Source organism: Nansenia antarctica, assembly GCF_963989245.1.
Source record: "Nansenia antarctica genome assembly, chromosome: 1".
Classification (NCBI taxonomy): Eukaryota; Metazoa; Chordata; class Actinopteri; order Argentiniformes; family Microstomatidae; genus Nansenia; species Nansenia antarctica.
This window is the reverse complement of record NC_137674.1, coordinates 7,986,167-8,005,245: the sequence shown is the minus strand read 5'-3', so window position 1 is coordinate 8,005,245 and position 19,079 is coordinate 7,986,167. Positions and strand designations below refer to the sequence as shown.

Below are 19,079 nucleotides of genomic sequence, written 5' to 3'. Positions count from 1 at the left end.
ATATTATTATAAAATACTTTTTTGGCACCAATGAGACTTGTGGATCCTAGGAATGTCAATGGCCAAGATCTACAGTATATCTCAAATCTGAAACTGTCTTCACCATTGCAATTGTCATCTTGGTACCAGGGAATTACTTTTGGGTGTAGGTAGGTTGACATGGTTGGGTGTCCCTAATAAAGGGTTGCCATCTTGGATTAACGGAAGCTTACCTCAGTTATTGTTACCTCCAGTATCTCTAGTAAGTGTGACTGATGAAGCATTGCAACCATTCGGTTGAGAGGATGCTCATCATACCGACCTTGTCTGTCCCCCCTCCTCCTCTCTCCGTCCCCTTCTTCCCTACTCCAGCACCTCCCACCCCCCAAAATGCCATCTGCACTGGCTGCACGGAGACAGATGACTGTGTGTCAGTGTGTGACAGATGACTGTGTGTCAGTGTGACACAGCCTTCCCATAATCCCTTGTTCTATGCTGACTGTGCTCTTGTTTTCCTTTAAGGTCTGGCGCACTTGATGATGGGCGACCAAGGTATGGGCTCTGTTCCTTTTCCACTCTTGCCTCCATTTCTCCTCCTCCCTCTCCCCTTTGTGCTCAAAACAGACGTCTGCTTCTCACTCACTCGCTGCTGGGGTACTCAGGCTTAGTGCTTTCAACTGCTTTGCACAATGAATGAGCTTCTTTTTTTTTTATCCTGGCAGTGGCTGTCTTTCTTTGCTGGTTTTTCATTACTTTTCCCCACCTTATTTGTTTTTTTCCAACGAAAATCAGCTCACCGTTTTTCTTTATTTCCGGTATGTTTTTAATTTATTTTGACATGTTTTGTCATTTTAGAAAAACGTGCCAAAGGTAATGCATGACGATGCTAATCTAGGTAACTGAACTGGTACGTTAGACATGCCCACCTATCCTCGCTGCTGGAATGCCAGTCAGTGGTGACACAGTGAGTGAGCTGATTGACAGTAAAGGCAGTCTTTGCCTCATCTCCATGTCAGTACAACTGAATGCTCATACTCCAGCATGCAGCAGAAGCAGGAAATGAAATATTGATCACGTATGCACCCCCCCCCCCCCCCACACACACACACACACACACACACCCTCTTTAGTCACCTCACCCACACTGGCATTCCATCATGCCATTCCTCTCTCTCATCTTTGTCCATGTTTACCCATCACGCCTGCTCTGTGTTCTTCTGTCCCTCTCCATGTTACCATGACACTTACGGGTGTTTCTCTCCTCTCCTTTTGTTTTCCCTTTTGTCTGGAAATGGCTCCCTCCATGGAACATTCCATCAAATCTTATAGGTAAAAGTAAAGGTACTCACTGCTCTTTCTTTCATTTTTTTTGTCCTCATACAACTTTGTGGCCTTCTATGCTAATGTGAAAAAGGGTATACAGTCAGGGCATGTGTAATTGCTTTATACGCTGAACATATGTACAGTATGTGAAGGTACCCAAGGTAGGTTCTGCTTTTACTTTGCGCTCACACTTTTGATGCAGTTTGAATTGTTTCATTTCTGCTTGATGCATGGAAACCATAGCTGACATTCACTAAAGGGATGGACACATTAGTGGCTGCTCTGGTGCCAACGCAGGCAGCCCTATCCACCGGTAACTGCTTTTTCTTATATACATGTATATACAATGTAACGGATATTGGATTGTGGGCAAGACTACCTATGACCTCAGTGTCGTGGGCACCCCGACCTGGCTGTGACCCTGTCCGCTCCATAGGTGGGTAAGTGGACCTCTGACCTTTGACCTTTGACTCTCCTCCCCAGGGCGGAGAGGAGAAGGTTGGCTTCTAAGGTCCCTACTGAGCGTTCAAGGTAAAGCTTTGTGATTCTTTAAAAGTTGGCTCATCAAGGAAAGCAGGACGTGAAAGTCTGAATTTTGTCTCATTCATAAACATCTGGGGGCACTGTCAAAGGAAGAATGTTTTGGCTGTTTTCATGTGTGAAAAACTGTCATTGTGTGGAACACTTGATGATGATGATGATGATGATTCAGCCCTGTAGCGATGATATGTCTTATCTTGTATTTGCAACATTGGCATGACCTTTTGAGGATTTGCAACAAAGGCATGACCTTTGACCTTGGGCAAAATATGAGACTGTGAGGTCCAAGTGTTCCATTTACATCCTCAATTCATTATTTCACCTGATTTCATTTGTCGTTTTATTCCCTTCTATATTTAGCATTGCTGCCTTGTAAGATAGTTGCTCTGTTACAAATGTGATACGTTTCAATACATTATGTACATTATTTTCCTCCATATTTTTGGGGTATAACTATTATTATCCTAGGTTCAATAACTGTCATATGGAATCATGAAATTGTAAGGCTACACAAAAGGTAAGGCTACACAACGTACACAGTCTGAACAACTGTGTACTGTATGAATGTAGAAATGTCACCTGTGTTTTCATATTCATCACACTGTTTAATGTGACATTTTGAAATAATCTCTAGACCACAAGGATATCCACACATCCTTATACTCTGTATAATTGTTATTGGCCACACATAATAGAATGCACACATACTGTATTTGAGTTTTTCAAAATCGCATGGACCTGGGGCAAAAGAGCAAAGATGTTTCACCCTTTAAGGTAAGTGCTATTTACTTGATATCTTTGGTAATTCTGGTTCAGGCTATATACGTAGTTATGCAAGAAGATGTGCATCCGTATTCTCCAAACCCACTTTTTATTGTCCCCTAGATAGAAAAGGTCAAATTAGAATTTTCTGAAATTGGCACATAGTATATTGGTTTTATCTGCTATGAAAGATGGGAATTCCTCTAAATTGCCTCTACAATTTAATGTGAAGGTGCTTATATAGTTTGATCTGTTCTTGTGATGGACTTTTCATGTCCATGTCCATGGCCCTGTCAGGTTACAATTCTGCATTGTGGAATTCGACATGAACCATGTTGAACTAATTCAATCACTGTTTCATATACTATACTACATGGCAAATAGCATGCTCTGTTTCTCACAATTTCTCAAATCTCTTTTAATTAATTCAAATAATTAATGTTATATTACCAAAATATGTCTCAAGAAACCCCTTTATATGCAGATATGTAAAATATATTCAGAACATGCCTAAAACCATGGACCCAAAATACCTATTTCAAAAGATGACCATCCCCCTACTCAAATGTGCCTAATTTGTATGTCATTAGCTGTGCAACATAGTTAGGAGACATTTCTGTGCATCATTATCTTTTCCTGAAATTGTCAGTGGAGTGTACTGTTTGTTGGCTGGACACTGTCCTTTGGCAGCATACTATGTTTTCACTAAACCACACCACACCACACTACCAACCTGGAGGTGGCAGAAGGCAAGCCACAGGGAGAGACAAGAGAGTGCTGACGTGACACAAAACAGACACAACACACTGTTTCTAGTTCCGGGCCGTAGCCAGTTTGTCTTCTGTCTCATACAGAGTTTTAACAGGCAAGCAATTGCTACTACACAGCCAAGAAGCCTTTATATTACAGGCCTTTACGTCTTATGTTTCTAACTTATGACACTTACTTATGACACACACACACACACACACACACACACACACACACACACACACACACACACACACCACATACAGTGAATGTGTGGGCTTTACCAATGAAGATTTTGTTCTGGTCGTTTGAGAAGTAAATGTGTTGCTATTTTTAGCTGGTTAGGTGCCCTTGGACTCTCAAAACCTAATTTCCATTCAGTTCCAGAGTACAGGGCAGAACATAAGTCATAATACCACTGGCATGCAAACAGCCAGGGTATGTAATTGCTGTCATCACAGCAAAGTGCCATGTGCAGCTACGAGGGCCTGCAGGCTGTACAGAGACAGGTTTACAGGTGCAACTGCGCTTTTGCGAAATTAGTATACTTTTTAGTCTAATTGCTTTAGCTTTTTATTCCAAAATGGAAGTGGCCCCTTTAATTATGTTGCATACATTCTCAGGGATTGCTCTATGCTGAGGATAAGGAAAACGGTTGGAGGAAAATCACTTTCCAAGTGTGTGTGCGCATATCTGAGCTGAATCTCGTGTTATTTGTATTGAATCATAGCAATACAACCATTGACTGCTCAAATGTCTCATAATTGAACACGTTTCAATCAAAGTACTGATTCTTATAATGGTAATCTGTTACCATTTACAGTGTGTTTCTATACAAAGCTGTTACCATTTACAGTATGAATCTATACAGAGCTTAAATAGCTTAGTGCGAATTGCAATACATTGCTAGTTTCTTGTTCTTATGTCATTACAGGTGTACATGACACATCTATGCACACATTAAAGCACTTTGAGCTGCAACGTTTGCAGGAAAAGCGCTATACAAATAAAGTTATTATTATATATTATTATTATTATGGTGTATCTGCACCAGTCATGTTTAGCTTAGCCTACGTCAGTGGTGCGGAAATATCGATGGTGGATTCAAACTCTTGGTTCTTAGTTTACAATACTAGGTCATGTTTACAGTTTTCACCCAAGAAGGTTTCCACGGGGGGATCAGTTGGCCATGTTGTGTATGTGGTGGGTAAGGTGGTGCAGCTGACCTGAGCATCCAAGTTGTTATGACAACAGCCTTATTTTGGGGTCAACTCCTACTGTACACTGGGCTAATTCATACAGTATAGATTATGTGTTCGCCGTGAGTCGCTCTGGGCCAAATTATGTAGAGTAATGTAAAATCAGGGATATTGTTGGTATTCACAAATAACATCCTCAACCACAAATGGCTCTTTCCAGTCAGATTTAATTTAAGTATGAGGTTTTGGTTATATCTTGAGCCTGCAGCCAACATAATTGATTGTGAACAAAGAGAGAGATTGAACAACACAGCATTTCTATCTCATTCGCTGACCTACTTTCATTATCTCAAACTGCTTTTGTTTTTAGATTTGTTCTTTTTTAGATCTGCCTCTCTTAGGTCTCAGACACACAGCTCCCTTTCAAACGCAGGCTTTGACTGTAGTGAGAGAAAGAGAGGTAATTCAGTTTGTGATTATTCTGAAAAGGTGCTCTGTTGAAGGAAACCAATTTCAATATGAGATATGTGGTTGAAAGGTAGAAAGATGCTGAAAGGAAATGTTCTTTAGCCTGGTGGCTGAGAACTGTCAATTGGACAGGACCCTAGAAGCATCAGGTTACACATCTCCTATAAAACAGGAGTGGAGGCAATGTTTCATCACTGAACTAACTCCACAATATATTTTCAAGAATAAAGGAAATAAATGCCATACTGTATGGTCTCAGTATTGTTCAGTGGCACATATGATTTTGCCACCATTGTACGACATTAGATGCTAAGATAGCATAGGATAGCATGCTAAGATAGATTGTTTTATTGAAATTCCTTAGTGGCTGTCAAATGTAAATCATACTGTACCTGACAAATACAGTGCCCTGCACATTTTGTCTTCTTTTAGAATCTATACTATTTGTAGGATTGGACACCAAACAATGAGGTTAACATGGAGATTCTCAGCGTTAATTCAATGTTTTATTTTTTCAAATTGATTTCACCATTTAGAAATTACATCCCATAGTAATTTAGATATGACATCCCTCAGTCCCCCTATTTCAAAACTATTGGAACATTGGTTAGCCAGGTGTGTTCCATCACATCATTTTGTTCTAGCACGAGAGAGCCGTCAATGTCCAAACCGCAGACCATATTATCCTGGATTGCCCGGTGTACCACCCACCCAACGGGATGCATGGTCTGTCGGTACTAGATGACGAGACGATGACGTGGCTTCTAGAGGGGTGTCCAGAAATATAGCCCGGGTGAGCCCCTCAACCAGGTCTCGGGGTGGTAAAAGGGTAGCCCCTCGGCCCCGAGCCTGGTGGAGTGGAGAGGAAGAACAACAACCCATACGCCGAAGAAGAAGAAGATTGAAATCCAACTGTACATGCATTTCAGTTCCTGTCTGATGATTATGGTTTTAGGCAAAAAGACCTAAAAACAAACAGCTGAAGATGAATGCAGTGTAGGCCTGGCAGAGCATCATTGAAGATGTTCAGTCACAGCTTTTCAATGTTTGTTTGTTTGTTTGTTTATTAGGATCCCCATTAGCTAAATGCCATGACTCTAGCTAGTCTTCCTGTCTTGCACCCTGGTGGTGGAACACGCTTCCCACTGCTGTCAGGACTGCAGAGTCAATACCTACACTGTATGGACCAAAGTATGTGGACACAACTATCCTCTGTGGCTGTTTTCATGGTTTGGGCTAGGCCTCTTAGTTCCAGTGAAGGGAAATCTTAATGCTACAGCATACAATGCGATTCTAGAGATTCACAGATGCTTCCAACTTTGTGGCAACAGTTTGGGGAAGGCCCTTTCCAGTTTCAACATGACAATGCCCCCATACAAAAAGTGAGGTCCATAATGACATGGTTTGCCGAGTTTGGTCTTGGAGAACTTGACTGGCCTGCACACAGAGCTCTGACCTCAACCCCATCGAACACCTTTGGGATGAATTGGAACGCCGACTGCGAGCCAGTCCTTCTCGCCCAGTGCCCGACCTCATTAACGCTCTTGTGGCTGAATGGGAGCAAATCCCTGCAACCATAACCTAAAATCTAGTAGAAAGTCTTCCCAGAAGAGTGGAAGCTGTTATAGCAGCAACGGTGGGAAAACCATATTAATGCCCATGGATTTGGAATGAGAAGTTCAACAAGCACATATGGGTGTGATGTTCGGGTGTCCCAATACTTTTGTCCATATAGTGTATCTTCAGCCATAAACTGAAGACCCATCTCTTCACGCTACATATTGACCTCTTCACCCCCACTACCCCTCTGTATAATTGATCTACTGTTTATTAAAAAAACATGCTTCTTTTAGCATTGTGACTGCCAATGGCACCTGGTCCTAGCATATATTTTTGCTTATGATGACTGATGTATAGATGATTCACTTACTTTAGACAAATGTACTTGTTGTCATTCGCTTTGGATAAAGGTGTCTGCTAAATGTAAAAAAAATAAAACAAATAAATGCAGGCCTGAGCAACACCAGACAATATACCGCACAGACTTCAGGCAGTTATTGCATGCAAGGATTGTCGACCAAATACTAAACATAAACACTTAAATTGGACTTTATATGGTTTTTTTCAATACTTTTGGAGCCCTGAATAGGGGGAGAATGTTTATCAAATGTTGTACTTTCTAAATGGTGAACCTAATCTGAAAAACAGCCTGTTGAATTAAAGCTGAGAATCTAAATGTTGGCCCTATAGTAATTGTTTGATTTCAAATGTAACCCCGCTGACTCTCTTTTGCTAGCAATCGTAACAATGACACCTGTCTCCAAAAATGACAAATGTCTCCAGTTGTGTTTACATTCTTACGTTTGTGACATACAGACTTTTATAGCTTATTACTAAAAAACAATATTAGTGGTTGCCAAGTAATCAATCAATCAAATCGAGATATGACAAATAGATACTTTAACTGGCCAAACATTATATAATTAGTCTTTCTGCTTTCCTCCTTTTTTGGGAGCTTTTTTTTTAATGCAGTTCATGAGCACTCGAAAGAGGATAGAAACGGTAACAGACTATATATTTCGGAATATGTATGTCCTTTTTGTCATGTAAAGGCGATTAGCATTTGTAACCTTTTTCATATGCTTGTCCATTTGAGTCCAAGCTGTTGGGAGTGATTAACGTAAACCCTACTACCCCAACTATTTGCTGTGAAATGTGTGGAAGCTTTGCCACAACGATATCATTCTGTGCGGCTTGTTGATGAGGATTACACTTGTCATCGGCCATGCCTTGGTTAAGTATGCGTTAAAATCCCCTTTTCTTCCTCTTGGTCCTTGTTGCAGCTCAGAGGAATCCTAATGCCATACGTTGTATTTCCCCCATGCCTTTTAATTCTCTGGCTAAAATATTTGTGGTCTTGGAATTGTATTCTTATGGCTGAGATGTCACTTGTAGTTGGCCGTGTATAAGGGGCAATATGGAGCCCTGGATCTTGGGCACAGAGCTAGAGCAGCAAGTCTTCTGTTCTGAGCGATAATGTGGAATAACATGTCAACATGCCATTTGTCAAGAGTTGTGCCGGCGTTCTTCATCCGACAGGTAACGACTGAGGGAAAATCTGCTTACATTGGGTTAAGAAATAAAAGCCCTCCTCAGACACTGGCACACTGACTGACAGACCCCAAGGAAAGGAGAGTGGGCCGCAATGCCATGCGGTGTGCACTGCATTGATAATTACTCTTGACTTAGTTTCATTTGAGGACCTCTGCCCTCTTGTGATTACAAATCAGGATTACAATCTTTCTGTTTTAACCCTTTGATATTATACATACAGGTACATCTCATTTTGAGATACCAATAATGATTATTTAAATAAATAATAAATCTCGAAAATGAGAAGATTCTTCTCAAGGGGCTTACCTCAAATAAACAATCTCAATCAATCAAATCGGTTTTAGATGCAGTTCAGTTAATCCAGTGGTTCATTAGATTCACTTTCTTTCAAATATAATACTTTTAGGGTACTTCAGCTGTGTACATGTAGTTTAGGACACATTTACATGACATGTTTTACTACTATACTGAAATAATCGCTCTCAGAATAATTTGTATTGATTTAATAATTACAGGGACACACACACACACACACACACACACACACACACACACACACACAAACACACACTTGTTTCTTTGCTCATCAACATGCCCACCCTTATGAATGAATGAATGAATGAATGAATGAATGGACTTTATTGTCATTGCTACAGTACAGGTACCAAACAACGAAATTTAGGAGGGGTGGCTCCCCTGGTGTTAGGAAAGGAAAAAAAAAAAACACTTTTAAAAAAATCACAAGAAGGGAAGGAGCTGGTTTACATAAATAAAGGCTATGTACACCTCCATTCTCCTCAGTGTCTGCAAGCTGTGAGTCTCAGACTTCACGACTCAAATGTTCTCAGACATTAAAGGGAAGCAGCAAAGCAGAACAGGCCATTTAATCTGTCTGACAATTTGGAGATAGAGACGTCCTTTTAATATGTATTCCTGTGAGAGGAATGGCTGAGCTAACCCACACATCCCTGCAAAGCTGGCCTCAGGATGCATTTCCTGCTGTTCACCACATTAATTTAGCAACAACATTTTTTTCTGACCCCCCCCCCCCCCCCCCACACACACACACACACACACACACACACACACACTCTCATTCTTCCCCAGCCCCTCCTCCCCTCTCTCTCTCTCTCTCTCTCTCTCTCACACACACACACACACACACACACACACACACACTCATTCTTCCCCAGCCCCTCCTCCCCTCTCTCTCTCTCTCTCTCTCTCTCACACACACACACACACACACTCTCATTCTTCCCCAGCCCCTCCTCCCTCTCTCTCTCTCTCTCTCTCTCTCTCTCTCTCTCTCTCTCTCTCTCTCTCTCTCTCTCTCTCTCTCTCTCACAAACACACACACACACACACACACACTCTTGTACACATGATTGAGAATGTATTTCACTATCGAGTTAATATAGAATAGTGTTGTTGTAGCTTTATGCAGTCCTTTATGTGAGGCAGTAATGTTATCTGTCTGTCTCATCAAATACAGGTAATGGATAGTACTGTATTCTATTGTGTTCTATTCTTGTCTAATCTAGTGTAATCTATTTTATTCCGTTCTAGTCTATTATATAATGGCAGAATACTTTATGGAAGCTGACCTGCTTCTGTAAACTCTCTTTCACTTTCACTAAATAATGTGTATCAATTTGCTCCTTCTAGAACCGTATATAATAAGTAAGTCCTTTTATATTCAAAGAAAACCCATTTATCAGACACAATCTTTGGCCTAGTACGTGGGTGGTATGATGCCATCAGTGCCTCCGATTCTGAGTTCCATCACGGTGAAGATTGATAACATCATTAGTCCAACTCTGTAGAGATGTTGAAACAAAGGAAGCTCAGAGCAAAAATTTCGTGCAAAGTAATCATTTGCTTTCCCCTCACCTGCCCCTGGCTCCAGAACGGACCAGTGTTACTACGAAGGCTTTTTAATTCGAAAAGGTCGGAGCAGTGGATTGTGAGGTGGTGTTATAAGAAGACTCTCCTAGAGTGCTGCTGAGAGAGAGGCCTGTAATTGCCTGGAGTGAGATTTGTGTGTCTGACATGGCAGATTGACAACTCCGCACTCAGGGCTCCACAGATTAGTACATTACCACAGCTTCTGCCGCTGTTTGGGAAGGCAGGGGGAGACAGAGCCAGGCGAAAACAGACAAGGGAAGGAGGAGAGAGTCATTCTGAGAATGGAAGAGAAAGAGAGATGAGGAGGGCAGGGGGAAAGAGATACTATGTGGAGGGAAAGGTGATAAGGGAAATAGAATGTGTACTGTTCAGGGCTCAGGGGAATGCAATTAAGGGGTTACAAACATTGAGAGAGGAAGAAAGTTAAGGAGGAGGGAGATAACAGCCCATTGAAACCCTCCAGGGGACATCTCGGTTCTCTAGTCGACGTGGTTCAACCACTCACTATGGGACACACGTGTTTGTAGCTATTTGTTGAAGACCTCTATACAATCACCTCTGGATACATGCCAGTGATGCTTGCAAGCAGATAGCTCTGCCTACTGCCCGTCCTATATATAGGACCAATTTTACTGCACAGAAAAAGTTTAAACTTAGCATGTTCATTCCACTCGCTGACTTTAAACTGGGTGTTACAGAGACTTTGAATCATACATGCAAATGTGCTTAGGTTATCTTTTATAGCCTGTATCTGCTCACTGTTTCTGTTGCTTGTTTGTTGTCATTTTATGCTGTATATTGTATGTTTTTATACTGTATGTGGTGTCTTTTTTAATTAAGTGCGGCTTTTCTTGGCCAGGGCTCATTTGAAAAAGAGGCTACTGTCTCAATATGACTACCCTGGTTAAATAAAGGATTAATAATAATAATAATAATAATAAAATCATGCATAACTCCTGCGTAACTCCCCCTAACTGTGACAATATTGACGATAAATCACAACCTTGATGCACAATTGCTTTTATACAAAGGTTATAAACAAGTCCGAAAATTGTGACATGAAAAGTATTTATTTTGTGATCGATTGTGTTGGCTTCAGCCCTCCCTGAGAAATATAGTTCCCAAAACTGCAACCATTTTATAAACAAAATATAGCCTATATAAACTACATTATTAACAAACTACACAAATACAATGGATTGATCAGAACAAGCTTTGTGATTGGCCGAGAAGCGTTCAAGCCGTGATTTCATGATAATGTCATGGTAAAATCACCTGTTCAGATATTCATACGTTGTAGTAGATTTGTTTATCAGGTTCCCTTGAGAATGTTTGTTGTTTTGGGAACTATATTTCTCAGCGCACCACAATCTGTCACAAAATAAATATTTAAAGCATTGTTTTCAGACTTGCTGTGTAATCGTTGTATAAAAGCAATAATGCCCTTGAGGTTGTGATTTATTGTCACTTGGTTGGAGGTTTTCCGGTACTCCACTGTGTGTGGTGCCTAACAACTTACCTGTGACAATGTTGACAATGAGAGAGCGTAATGGAGTCATTTAGACATGACAGATCATCTCTCTTTCTGTGTGCTTGGTTATGCATGCCTGTCATTGTAATTAATTTGTTGAAAGCTGATCTGGGTCAAGAACAACAGATACTGCCATGACTATTCCCTCCTCTTCAACTGAGCAAAGTGGTCCGCTGCTAAACTCTCCATCTCCAACCTATCATAGCTGAGTTACACTGAACAAGGAAGGAGCCAATTAATGTTGATCTGTGGCGAAAGGTCTATCTGAACTGGCCAGCGGAGCTAGCTAGCTAGCTACCATCAAGAAAAAAAAGCTATGTTTAGCTAGCTAACTATAAACGTCTACTAACTTAGCAAGCCACTGCTAGGCCTGTATTATTAGTGTGTCTGAACAAGGTTACCAGGGCTGCCAAGTTTCACCAAAAGTTTGGAGTGAGATTTTTTGGCGGTGGAGCGACCCAAAACTGTGCACGTTTTGGCGGCAGCAGCCCCTCTCTCCCACCCAATTATTTGTGCTAGTTTCCTGCAATTTTACATGTTGTTCATAATAAACCAGCACAAGAAATGAAAATAATTAACATTTTATAAAACAAGACAAAAATTCAGACAATATATCATATTTATGAAATCTTAATGAACAAATACAGTAGCCTACAGACTCTAAAAGAAAATTGGGCCACATCAACAGGACTCAGCCTCTTGGTCAGCAGCAGAAAGACCCTTGGTCATCATCTTATATACAGTGCATTGCTCATAGATGGCTATCATGTTATACAGTACATACCAGGGGTTTTCCTGGGTCAGAATGAGGCCTCGGTGGTTTATCTTGTGCGCGCGTAGCGCGGGCATTTTTTTTTTGAGGGACCCCCAATTGTTGTATTGTAAATTGCTATTACTATTTATTATTACTATTGTAGGAGCCAGATATGGTCCTGTGATACGTGTTGTAATTCACTGTGTGGGCATGGGGTGGCGCTGTCACAATACCTGAGGCAGGTATATCAGGTAGCACATTTGTTGTTGTTGTCGTCAGGTGTTGACCCCGGAAGGGCAAATAGGTTTGACCGCAAGGGCGCTAAGTTTGTTATTGTTATTGTTTGTACCAGTGATTAAGCCATTGATGGCACATAGTAACACAATAAATGTTTATTATGCAGCAAACCAACGACTACGGATCTTATATAACCAACAGCAACACATCAAACTAGGACGCACGGCGCGTCAACCGGACAATCCGTCGGGTTAGCATCTCAGTAGCAAGTAGTAGACTATGCTCCTTTAACAATTATTATTAATGTACCTGGTTATGTTACAGTAGAGAAACAAATGCATTTAGTAAAGACTTACGCCAAATTGATGCAACCCAGTCCAGTAGGCTACCAGATACAATGTTGTAATGTATGCACATATTTTGCTACCACGGTTGCCAGACGGAATTGACAATGTCCAGCCCAACCGGTCTAAAAACTGCCGAATCCACCCGTCCAGTACCAAAAGTAGCCCAATCTGGCAACACTGCTGGCTACGTTCTTGCAGCTCGCGTGAACACAGGTTCTTCCATCTGCGCTCGCCTTCCGCTTCGATTGCAGACTCAAGTTAACGGTTCTTTGCCGGTGTGAAAGCCTTGGGTGTTGAGTGCTGTCAATCATGTAGTGAAAGTTTCGACAAGCGATTGGATTGGTCATCCCGTGTGCCTCCCCAATTTCATTGGCTCTTAGTGATGTCAATCATTGTTAGCTTTGCTCGGGTTCAAGTTAGCATGCAGCTACTGCAGGTGTTGTTGATGAAGACAGTGTTTTCAGTTTTTTTTTTCATGTTATGAAAGTTTGAAGTGCCCACTCGATATAACAAACAACAATAGTTTAAGGGTCACTAAATACTTAGCAAATTGGATTAACTATCGTCTGCCATAGGCTACTGGGTAAGTGATTCTTGAAGAAACCTCAGGCACAGAACAGTGAAATATCACACCCCTAATCTGCACACATCTGAGTTTCCTCTGTTACAGAAAATGGCTGTCCTCATTCTACTGAATATAGTTGCTGTTAATATTACAACTAAAGGTTTTCTGCACACCTGTTTGTTGCCTATTAAAACGTAGTGTTGTGCAGTGCTCTTTAGCGGAAGCAGGCCCGCAGTCCACACTGTTACAAGACCCTACTTGCGCTGGCCACGGCCAAGTTGCATGCTTTTTCAGGCCATCCTGCATGCACTTACTTTGCCCTTGGTAACACTAAGGTTACATTACGCCCTAACGCAGCGTTCATTCCCAAAGGTATCTCCATAGTACTTCCCCCTTTCCATTCCCTACCCGGCCTCTCCAGAGCGTATGAACACAATCTGTCCCGTAGGTGCTCTACATAGCCTGGAGGGTATTCCACGAAGGTCGACTATCTTCTAATCCGCTATAAAGTTCTAATCGGCGGTAATTTTATCTTGCGATTCGGAATGCTGCGCAAATGTAGAACCCCTGCAGAGTGGAGTATCTTCATTTCGACAGATCGACTCTTCGGGGCTCTTTATGTCGGAGTGCACGCGCCCATATCGAGGATTTCTAAACCGGTGTTCTGTGAACACTGATGACACAAGCCTGATCCTCGTTCGAGGAATCACCTGAGGCTTGAATTCCAATCCGAGTTGCCTGATCGCCTGATTTATTTCAATCGCCGATATACTATACTCCTAAATTTCGTTGTTTGGTACCTGTACTGTAACAATGACAAATAAAGTCTATATACTAATCCACTTTAGTGGAACGGCCCCCTGGACGGCGTCGGTCAGTGTTTGTCATCAGTTGTGTGCCTGCCTTGTTAACCCTGCCAAGGGTAGGTTCTGTGTCCACACAGCGCCTCTCCCAGTGCATTGTGGGAGGCCATTGTTGAGGCTTACAGTTGTCAGGGATTGCAGTTTCTGTTCAAGTCTATTTCAGATGGGCTTCTCCTCATACGTAGCTTTCAAAGGTTTTACAGCCTGATCGTGGCCGCGCCCTGACGCATACTGTCCTATGTACTGGTATGGAGAATGTGTAGGCCTACAGGTTTCCGGTCGAGGCGTTTTGCAGGGTCCCAGTCAGGGGTTGAACTAAGTCAATTGAAGGAGAACAAGAGGTTACCAATGAAAGCCAGGTTCTCTGGAGGAGATGGGGGAAACCCCTCACCTTGTTGCCCCTCGTTGAGGGGGTCTCCCACATGTACTTCAGAGAACCTGGGTTACATTCGTTATCTCTAGTTTTCTTTTCGTTATCTCTAGTTAGTTTTATGCCAAAAATTGCTAATAATGTTCTGTGCTTTTCATGTAGACAACATGATCAGTGTCTGACAGGAACATCAAACATCAGCTATATGTCTGTCAAAACTGTTTACATCTGTTTCACTTCAAATATGACATCTATCTGATTTCCAAGATCCTTTGTTCGACAATAACATGCCTCTGCATCCCTAGTTTGTCATCGCCTCTGAAGTTAACAGCACAACAGTGCCATTCCAAAAGCCAATCTCCCCTGTTGGTCATAGGGATTAGAAAATACAGCAAGCAAACTTTGAATTAGTATTTATCAATGCCCCCTCCTAAAATATATTTATTGTAAGGGATGACAAGCATATAAATCCCCTAAAACCTAAAGAAAGGGAGTGAAAGAGTGTGGAATAAGGCAGGGATGGATCAATATGAACCAGGCTGGCTGGTTCCCCAGGTGGAGTGGAAGGAGATCTGGTCCAGATCAATATTCCTGGTCGATGCCGGTGAGACACTGCAGTGATGAAAAACTCTATTTCTTTGGCTGCAAAAAAGAATGGAAGAATCTGAGCAGAAAATAGATAAAAGGGAGCCACTTACACTTCAACTGTGGATAGGAATCCATCCTTTGCATGCCCGTTCATTTATTTACTTTAAATGTTCTTTTTCTTACAGCTTTTAGATTGTAGTGCGCAATGCTTTCATCATTGATATAGTGCGGAGGCTAGAATACAGCTTTAAAACATAAATAAAAATGCATGTTCAAGGTCTGGTTTCATGGTGTGTAAATCATTTTTAATCCATCAGTTAGACCCACCGACTTGTAATCAAATGCTATGTACTGCTGCAGGATATGTATAATTATGCAGCTACAGTACATATGCTGTGGTTTGCATTAGCGATCTGTAATAGATAACTATCTAGTGGCTTAATTACTGGGCAAAGTGGGTGAAGAAGCTTAATTGCTTGCAAAAATACAGTAATTTTAGTCAAATGTGATGGTTCAGAAATGCTAAACCCGCTTATGCATGCACAGCTTTTATATATTCTTCTATCTGGAAAAGAGAGAGAGATATTATAAATATGTGTGATTAATTTCATGCTGAATGACTCACAAAGTAATACATTCATCACATTTTTTACTCTCTACCCCGTTTGCTCATTGATGACAGCACTGTAGTACAGTATGGAGAAAACAAAGATTGATGACAGCATGCTTTGTTAATCTCAATTAAGCAATAACACACCGAAGGTGCAACAACAGTGGCGACAGCGGTGTTGTGGGCAGCCTCAAGTCTATAGATGCCAGTGTGCAGCTTCTGTATGTGGTGGCGACAGGGCTGGGCAATTCCTAAATGCTGGCATAGGTGCATACTTCGCACGCAGGGCTGGGGGTAGTATTAGACATGAGAAACTGAGGCACACATTTTGATTAGGATCTTTTTTAGCTGTGATGGGGGTGCATCTAAGTCCCAGAGGACATGATTTGTTCCTCCAAAACGTTCAGATGGGGCTCTTTTCTCGCCAATCACAATGCTTGATTTGATCAACCCATCGTATACACATTGGTACTGTATGAATGAATGAATGAATGGTCTTTATTGTCATTGCTATAGTACAGGTACCAAACAACGACATTTGGGAGGGGTGGCTCCCCTGGTGCTAGGAAAGAAAAAAAACTAAAAAAACAAGAAGGGAAAGGAGCTGGTTTACATAAATAAAGGCTATGTACACTATCCACTATACTATACTGTACAGATAAAACGACGAGGGTTGTCATATTGCACATAGTGTTATTGCACATTCATTTAAAGTGTCGCAGTTTGCAGGCTTGAAATGTACACATTTGTGCCTCAGCACTACACCTCAGAGTATGTACTCTATACTGTGATTGAGAGTAATTAGGAAATTACTGAGATCGGTAAGCTGTTGAAACAACAGCTTGAATATTTTTCTCAGATTCCTGCAAAGGCCAGGAATGTGAATGTTTTGTTTGCGTGAGCCATGCCAGGAAATGGTATGGCCCCCCTGTGGGAAATTGAATAGCCCATTTCCAATCGAATGTGGCCTGCATGGAGTCATTATGCTCAAGATCAACATGCTCAACACCAGCCCAAGACCTTCACCCTTTCTCTCTCTCTCTCTCTCTCTCTCTCTCTCTCTCTCTCTCTCTCTCTCTGTCTCTCTCTCTCTCTGTCTCTCTCTCTCTCTCTCTCTCTCTCTCTCTCTCTGTCTCTCTCTCTCTCTCTCTGTCTCTCTCTCTCTCTCTGTCTCTCTCTCTCTCTGTCTCTCTCTCTCTCTCTGTCTCTCTCTCTCTCTCTCTCTCTCTCTGTCTCTCTCTCTCTCTCTCTCTCTCTCTCTCTCTCTCTCTCCATTGCGTAACAGAACAATAGGACGTTCACCCTTTTTCTCTCTCTCTCTCTCTCTCTCTCTCTCTCTCTCTCTCTCTCTCCATTGTGTAACAGAACAATAGGACACGTTACACACACATGCTGTTGACTCCTCTCCACCCTGATGTAGAACCCAACCTGGACACTTAAGCACTTGGCCCTCATAATAAAGCAACATCCCATTAACCTCTGGGTTGTGTTCACATCTTACCTCTGTGTTATAAATAGCATGTGTCCTGTCTTTAATCACAAATAAAGTGTCTGTTTACCACAGCAACAGCGCTGCCAAGACTAATGTCGCTCCAGCTCAGGTTAAAAGTGTCGTGAATCACAGTGTGTGAAATGTGACACTATCGATCAGAATAATTTTCTCTTATTTTTTAATGGGAGACAGCTTATAGGTTAATACATCTTTTCTGAATAGACTACATTACAAACTGTCATCCATTAGAGCTTCGGACTTCCTGAAGTTTGGGGGAGGAGGGAAGGCTTCCAGGGATAACAGTGACCATGAATTCCTTTAAAATAATGTGTTGTTTGTTTGATCTGGCCTGTTAAGATTTTGTTTGTATGCTTCTGTTTAAGCTACAGTAGACCTCGAAATCCCTTTCTATCAAGTGTGGTGGTGATCGGATGTTCCCAGTGATTTATTCAGATATTCTGCTATAGACACATTGCATCACTGACAAGACTCTGAGCAGCAACGTGGGTGTCATGTATGGAGAATACCCTGAGGAAATATTTATTGTTATACAATATTTACCCATCTTGCTAAAGTAGAATATAAAAAAAAATATGAATTTCAATGAAATGCGGATTAACAGTTAAAGCCTCCTCACTTTTGAAGCACGGGGTGTTTTTCTCCACTCTGCAATCTGTGCTGCTGTGTTTTGTTTATCTACTGCGGTAGCTTTCTCTCCCTTTCTCTTTTGTCATCCTTCCTCCCTCAATTCCTCTCTTGGTTTTGTCTTCCTTCTCTTATTCTCCTGAATCACCTTGTAATTATTGTGTACATCACCCCACACTCCTTAGTGGAGAGAGGGAGAGAGATAGGAGGTATGACCCTTGCTTGATCTCCAGCTATTGTGCCCATGAGTGGCGGTTCTGTACACCTGTTTGAGTGTTTGATTTCAGCATGAAGCACACTTCAGAGCAGTATCATCAACATGGCTGGACTACTCCTGAGTCTATTTGTTGCAAAGTTATCATTTTACATGTGAAGCTCAGCCTTGGCCTTGGGGTTTATCTTAGTGATCTTGTAAAAGACCACATTGTGTGTGTGGGGGCTTTATTGGCTCTGTAATTGTATTGCATACAGTACACTAGCACATGTATGCTAACAGGATCAAGGATGATGTAAGGCCTTTCAGGAATTAAGGCATCCAGCCACTGGGCCCTGCGTAATATACTGTGATAGCGGAAAAACATAACGGGATACATTAAGTACAACAGACTGCCTCATGGAGATATAGGTCATTGTCCGGTGCTGAGCCTAGCTTGTGCAGAAGAGGATGGGGAGGGGGGGGGGGGATAAAAAGCCAAGGTTAGCTTCACAGGCACTTGGCTTTGTAGTGTCCCACAGCGAGCTCATAGGTCAGGCTGGGAGAGGCCGGGAGGTATGGAGAGTCTCATTATCTCTGCCATTGACAGGTCACAGAGACAGAGGGATATAACCTCAATGGAAACAGGCCTATGGACACCACTCATCTCTGGCCCCACCAAAAGATTGGTAGACATTTGGGAATACACTAATTAAAGCCTTTTTTGTGTCATTTATGCCACAATATATACTTTTGTGTCTGCATGCTAGTCGAAAAGCAAGTTAGTGAACATTTTGAACTAATGGAAAAGACGATAGTGTGTATGTATTTTTGAGGTACT

General features: G+C 41.8%; 1 protein-coding gene across 29 annotated transcripts in view; it reads left to right on the top strand.

The window, feature by feature from the left end:
• The window catches only part of LOC308160526 (neurexin-1a), a gene marked incomplete at its 5' end in the record, with an annotated part of 306,372 nt that overhangs the window by 24,956 nt on the left and 262,337 nt on the right, over window positions 1–19,079 (top strand). For 11 of the 29 annotated variants that reach the window (XM_080534444.1, XM_080534454.1, XM_080534452.1 and 8 more), the window contains 2 exons: window positions 502–531; window positions 1,309–1,320. The exons of 4 other annotated variants lie outside the window; for them this stretch is intronic. In XM_080534444.1, the coding sequence (XP_080390570.1) occupies window positions 502–531; window positions 1,309–1,320 (42 nt within the window). Of the gene's footprint in view, window positions 1–501; window positions 538–1,308; window positions 1,321–1,773; window positions 1,834–19,079 lie in introns of all 29 variants that reach the window. 14 more of the 29 variants (XM_080534457.1, XM_080534442.1, XM_080534446.1 and 11 more) reach the window with 4 other exon arrangements.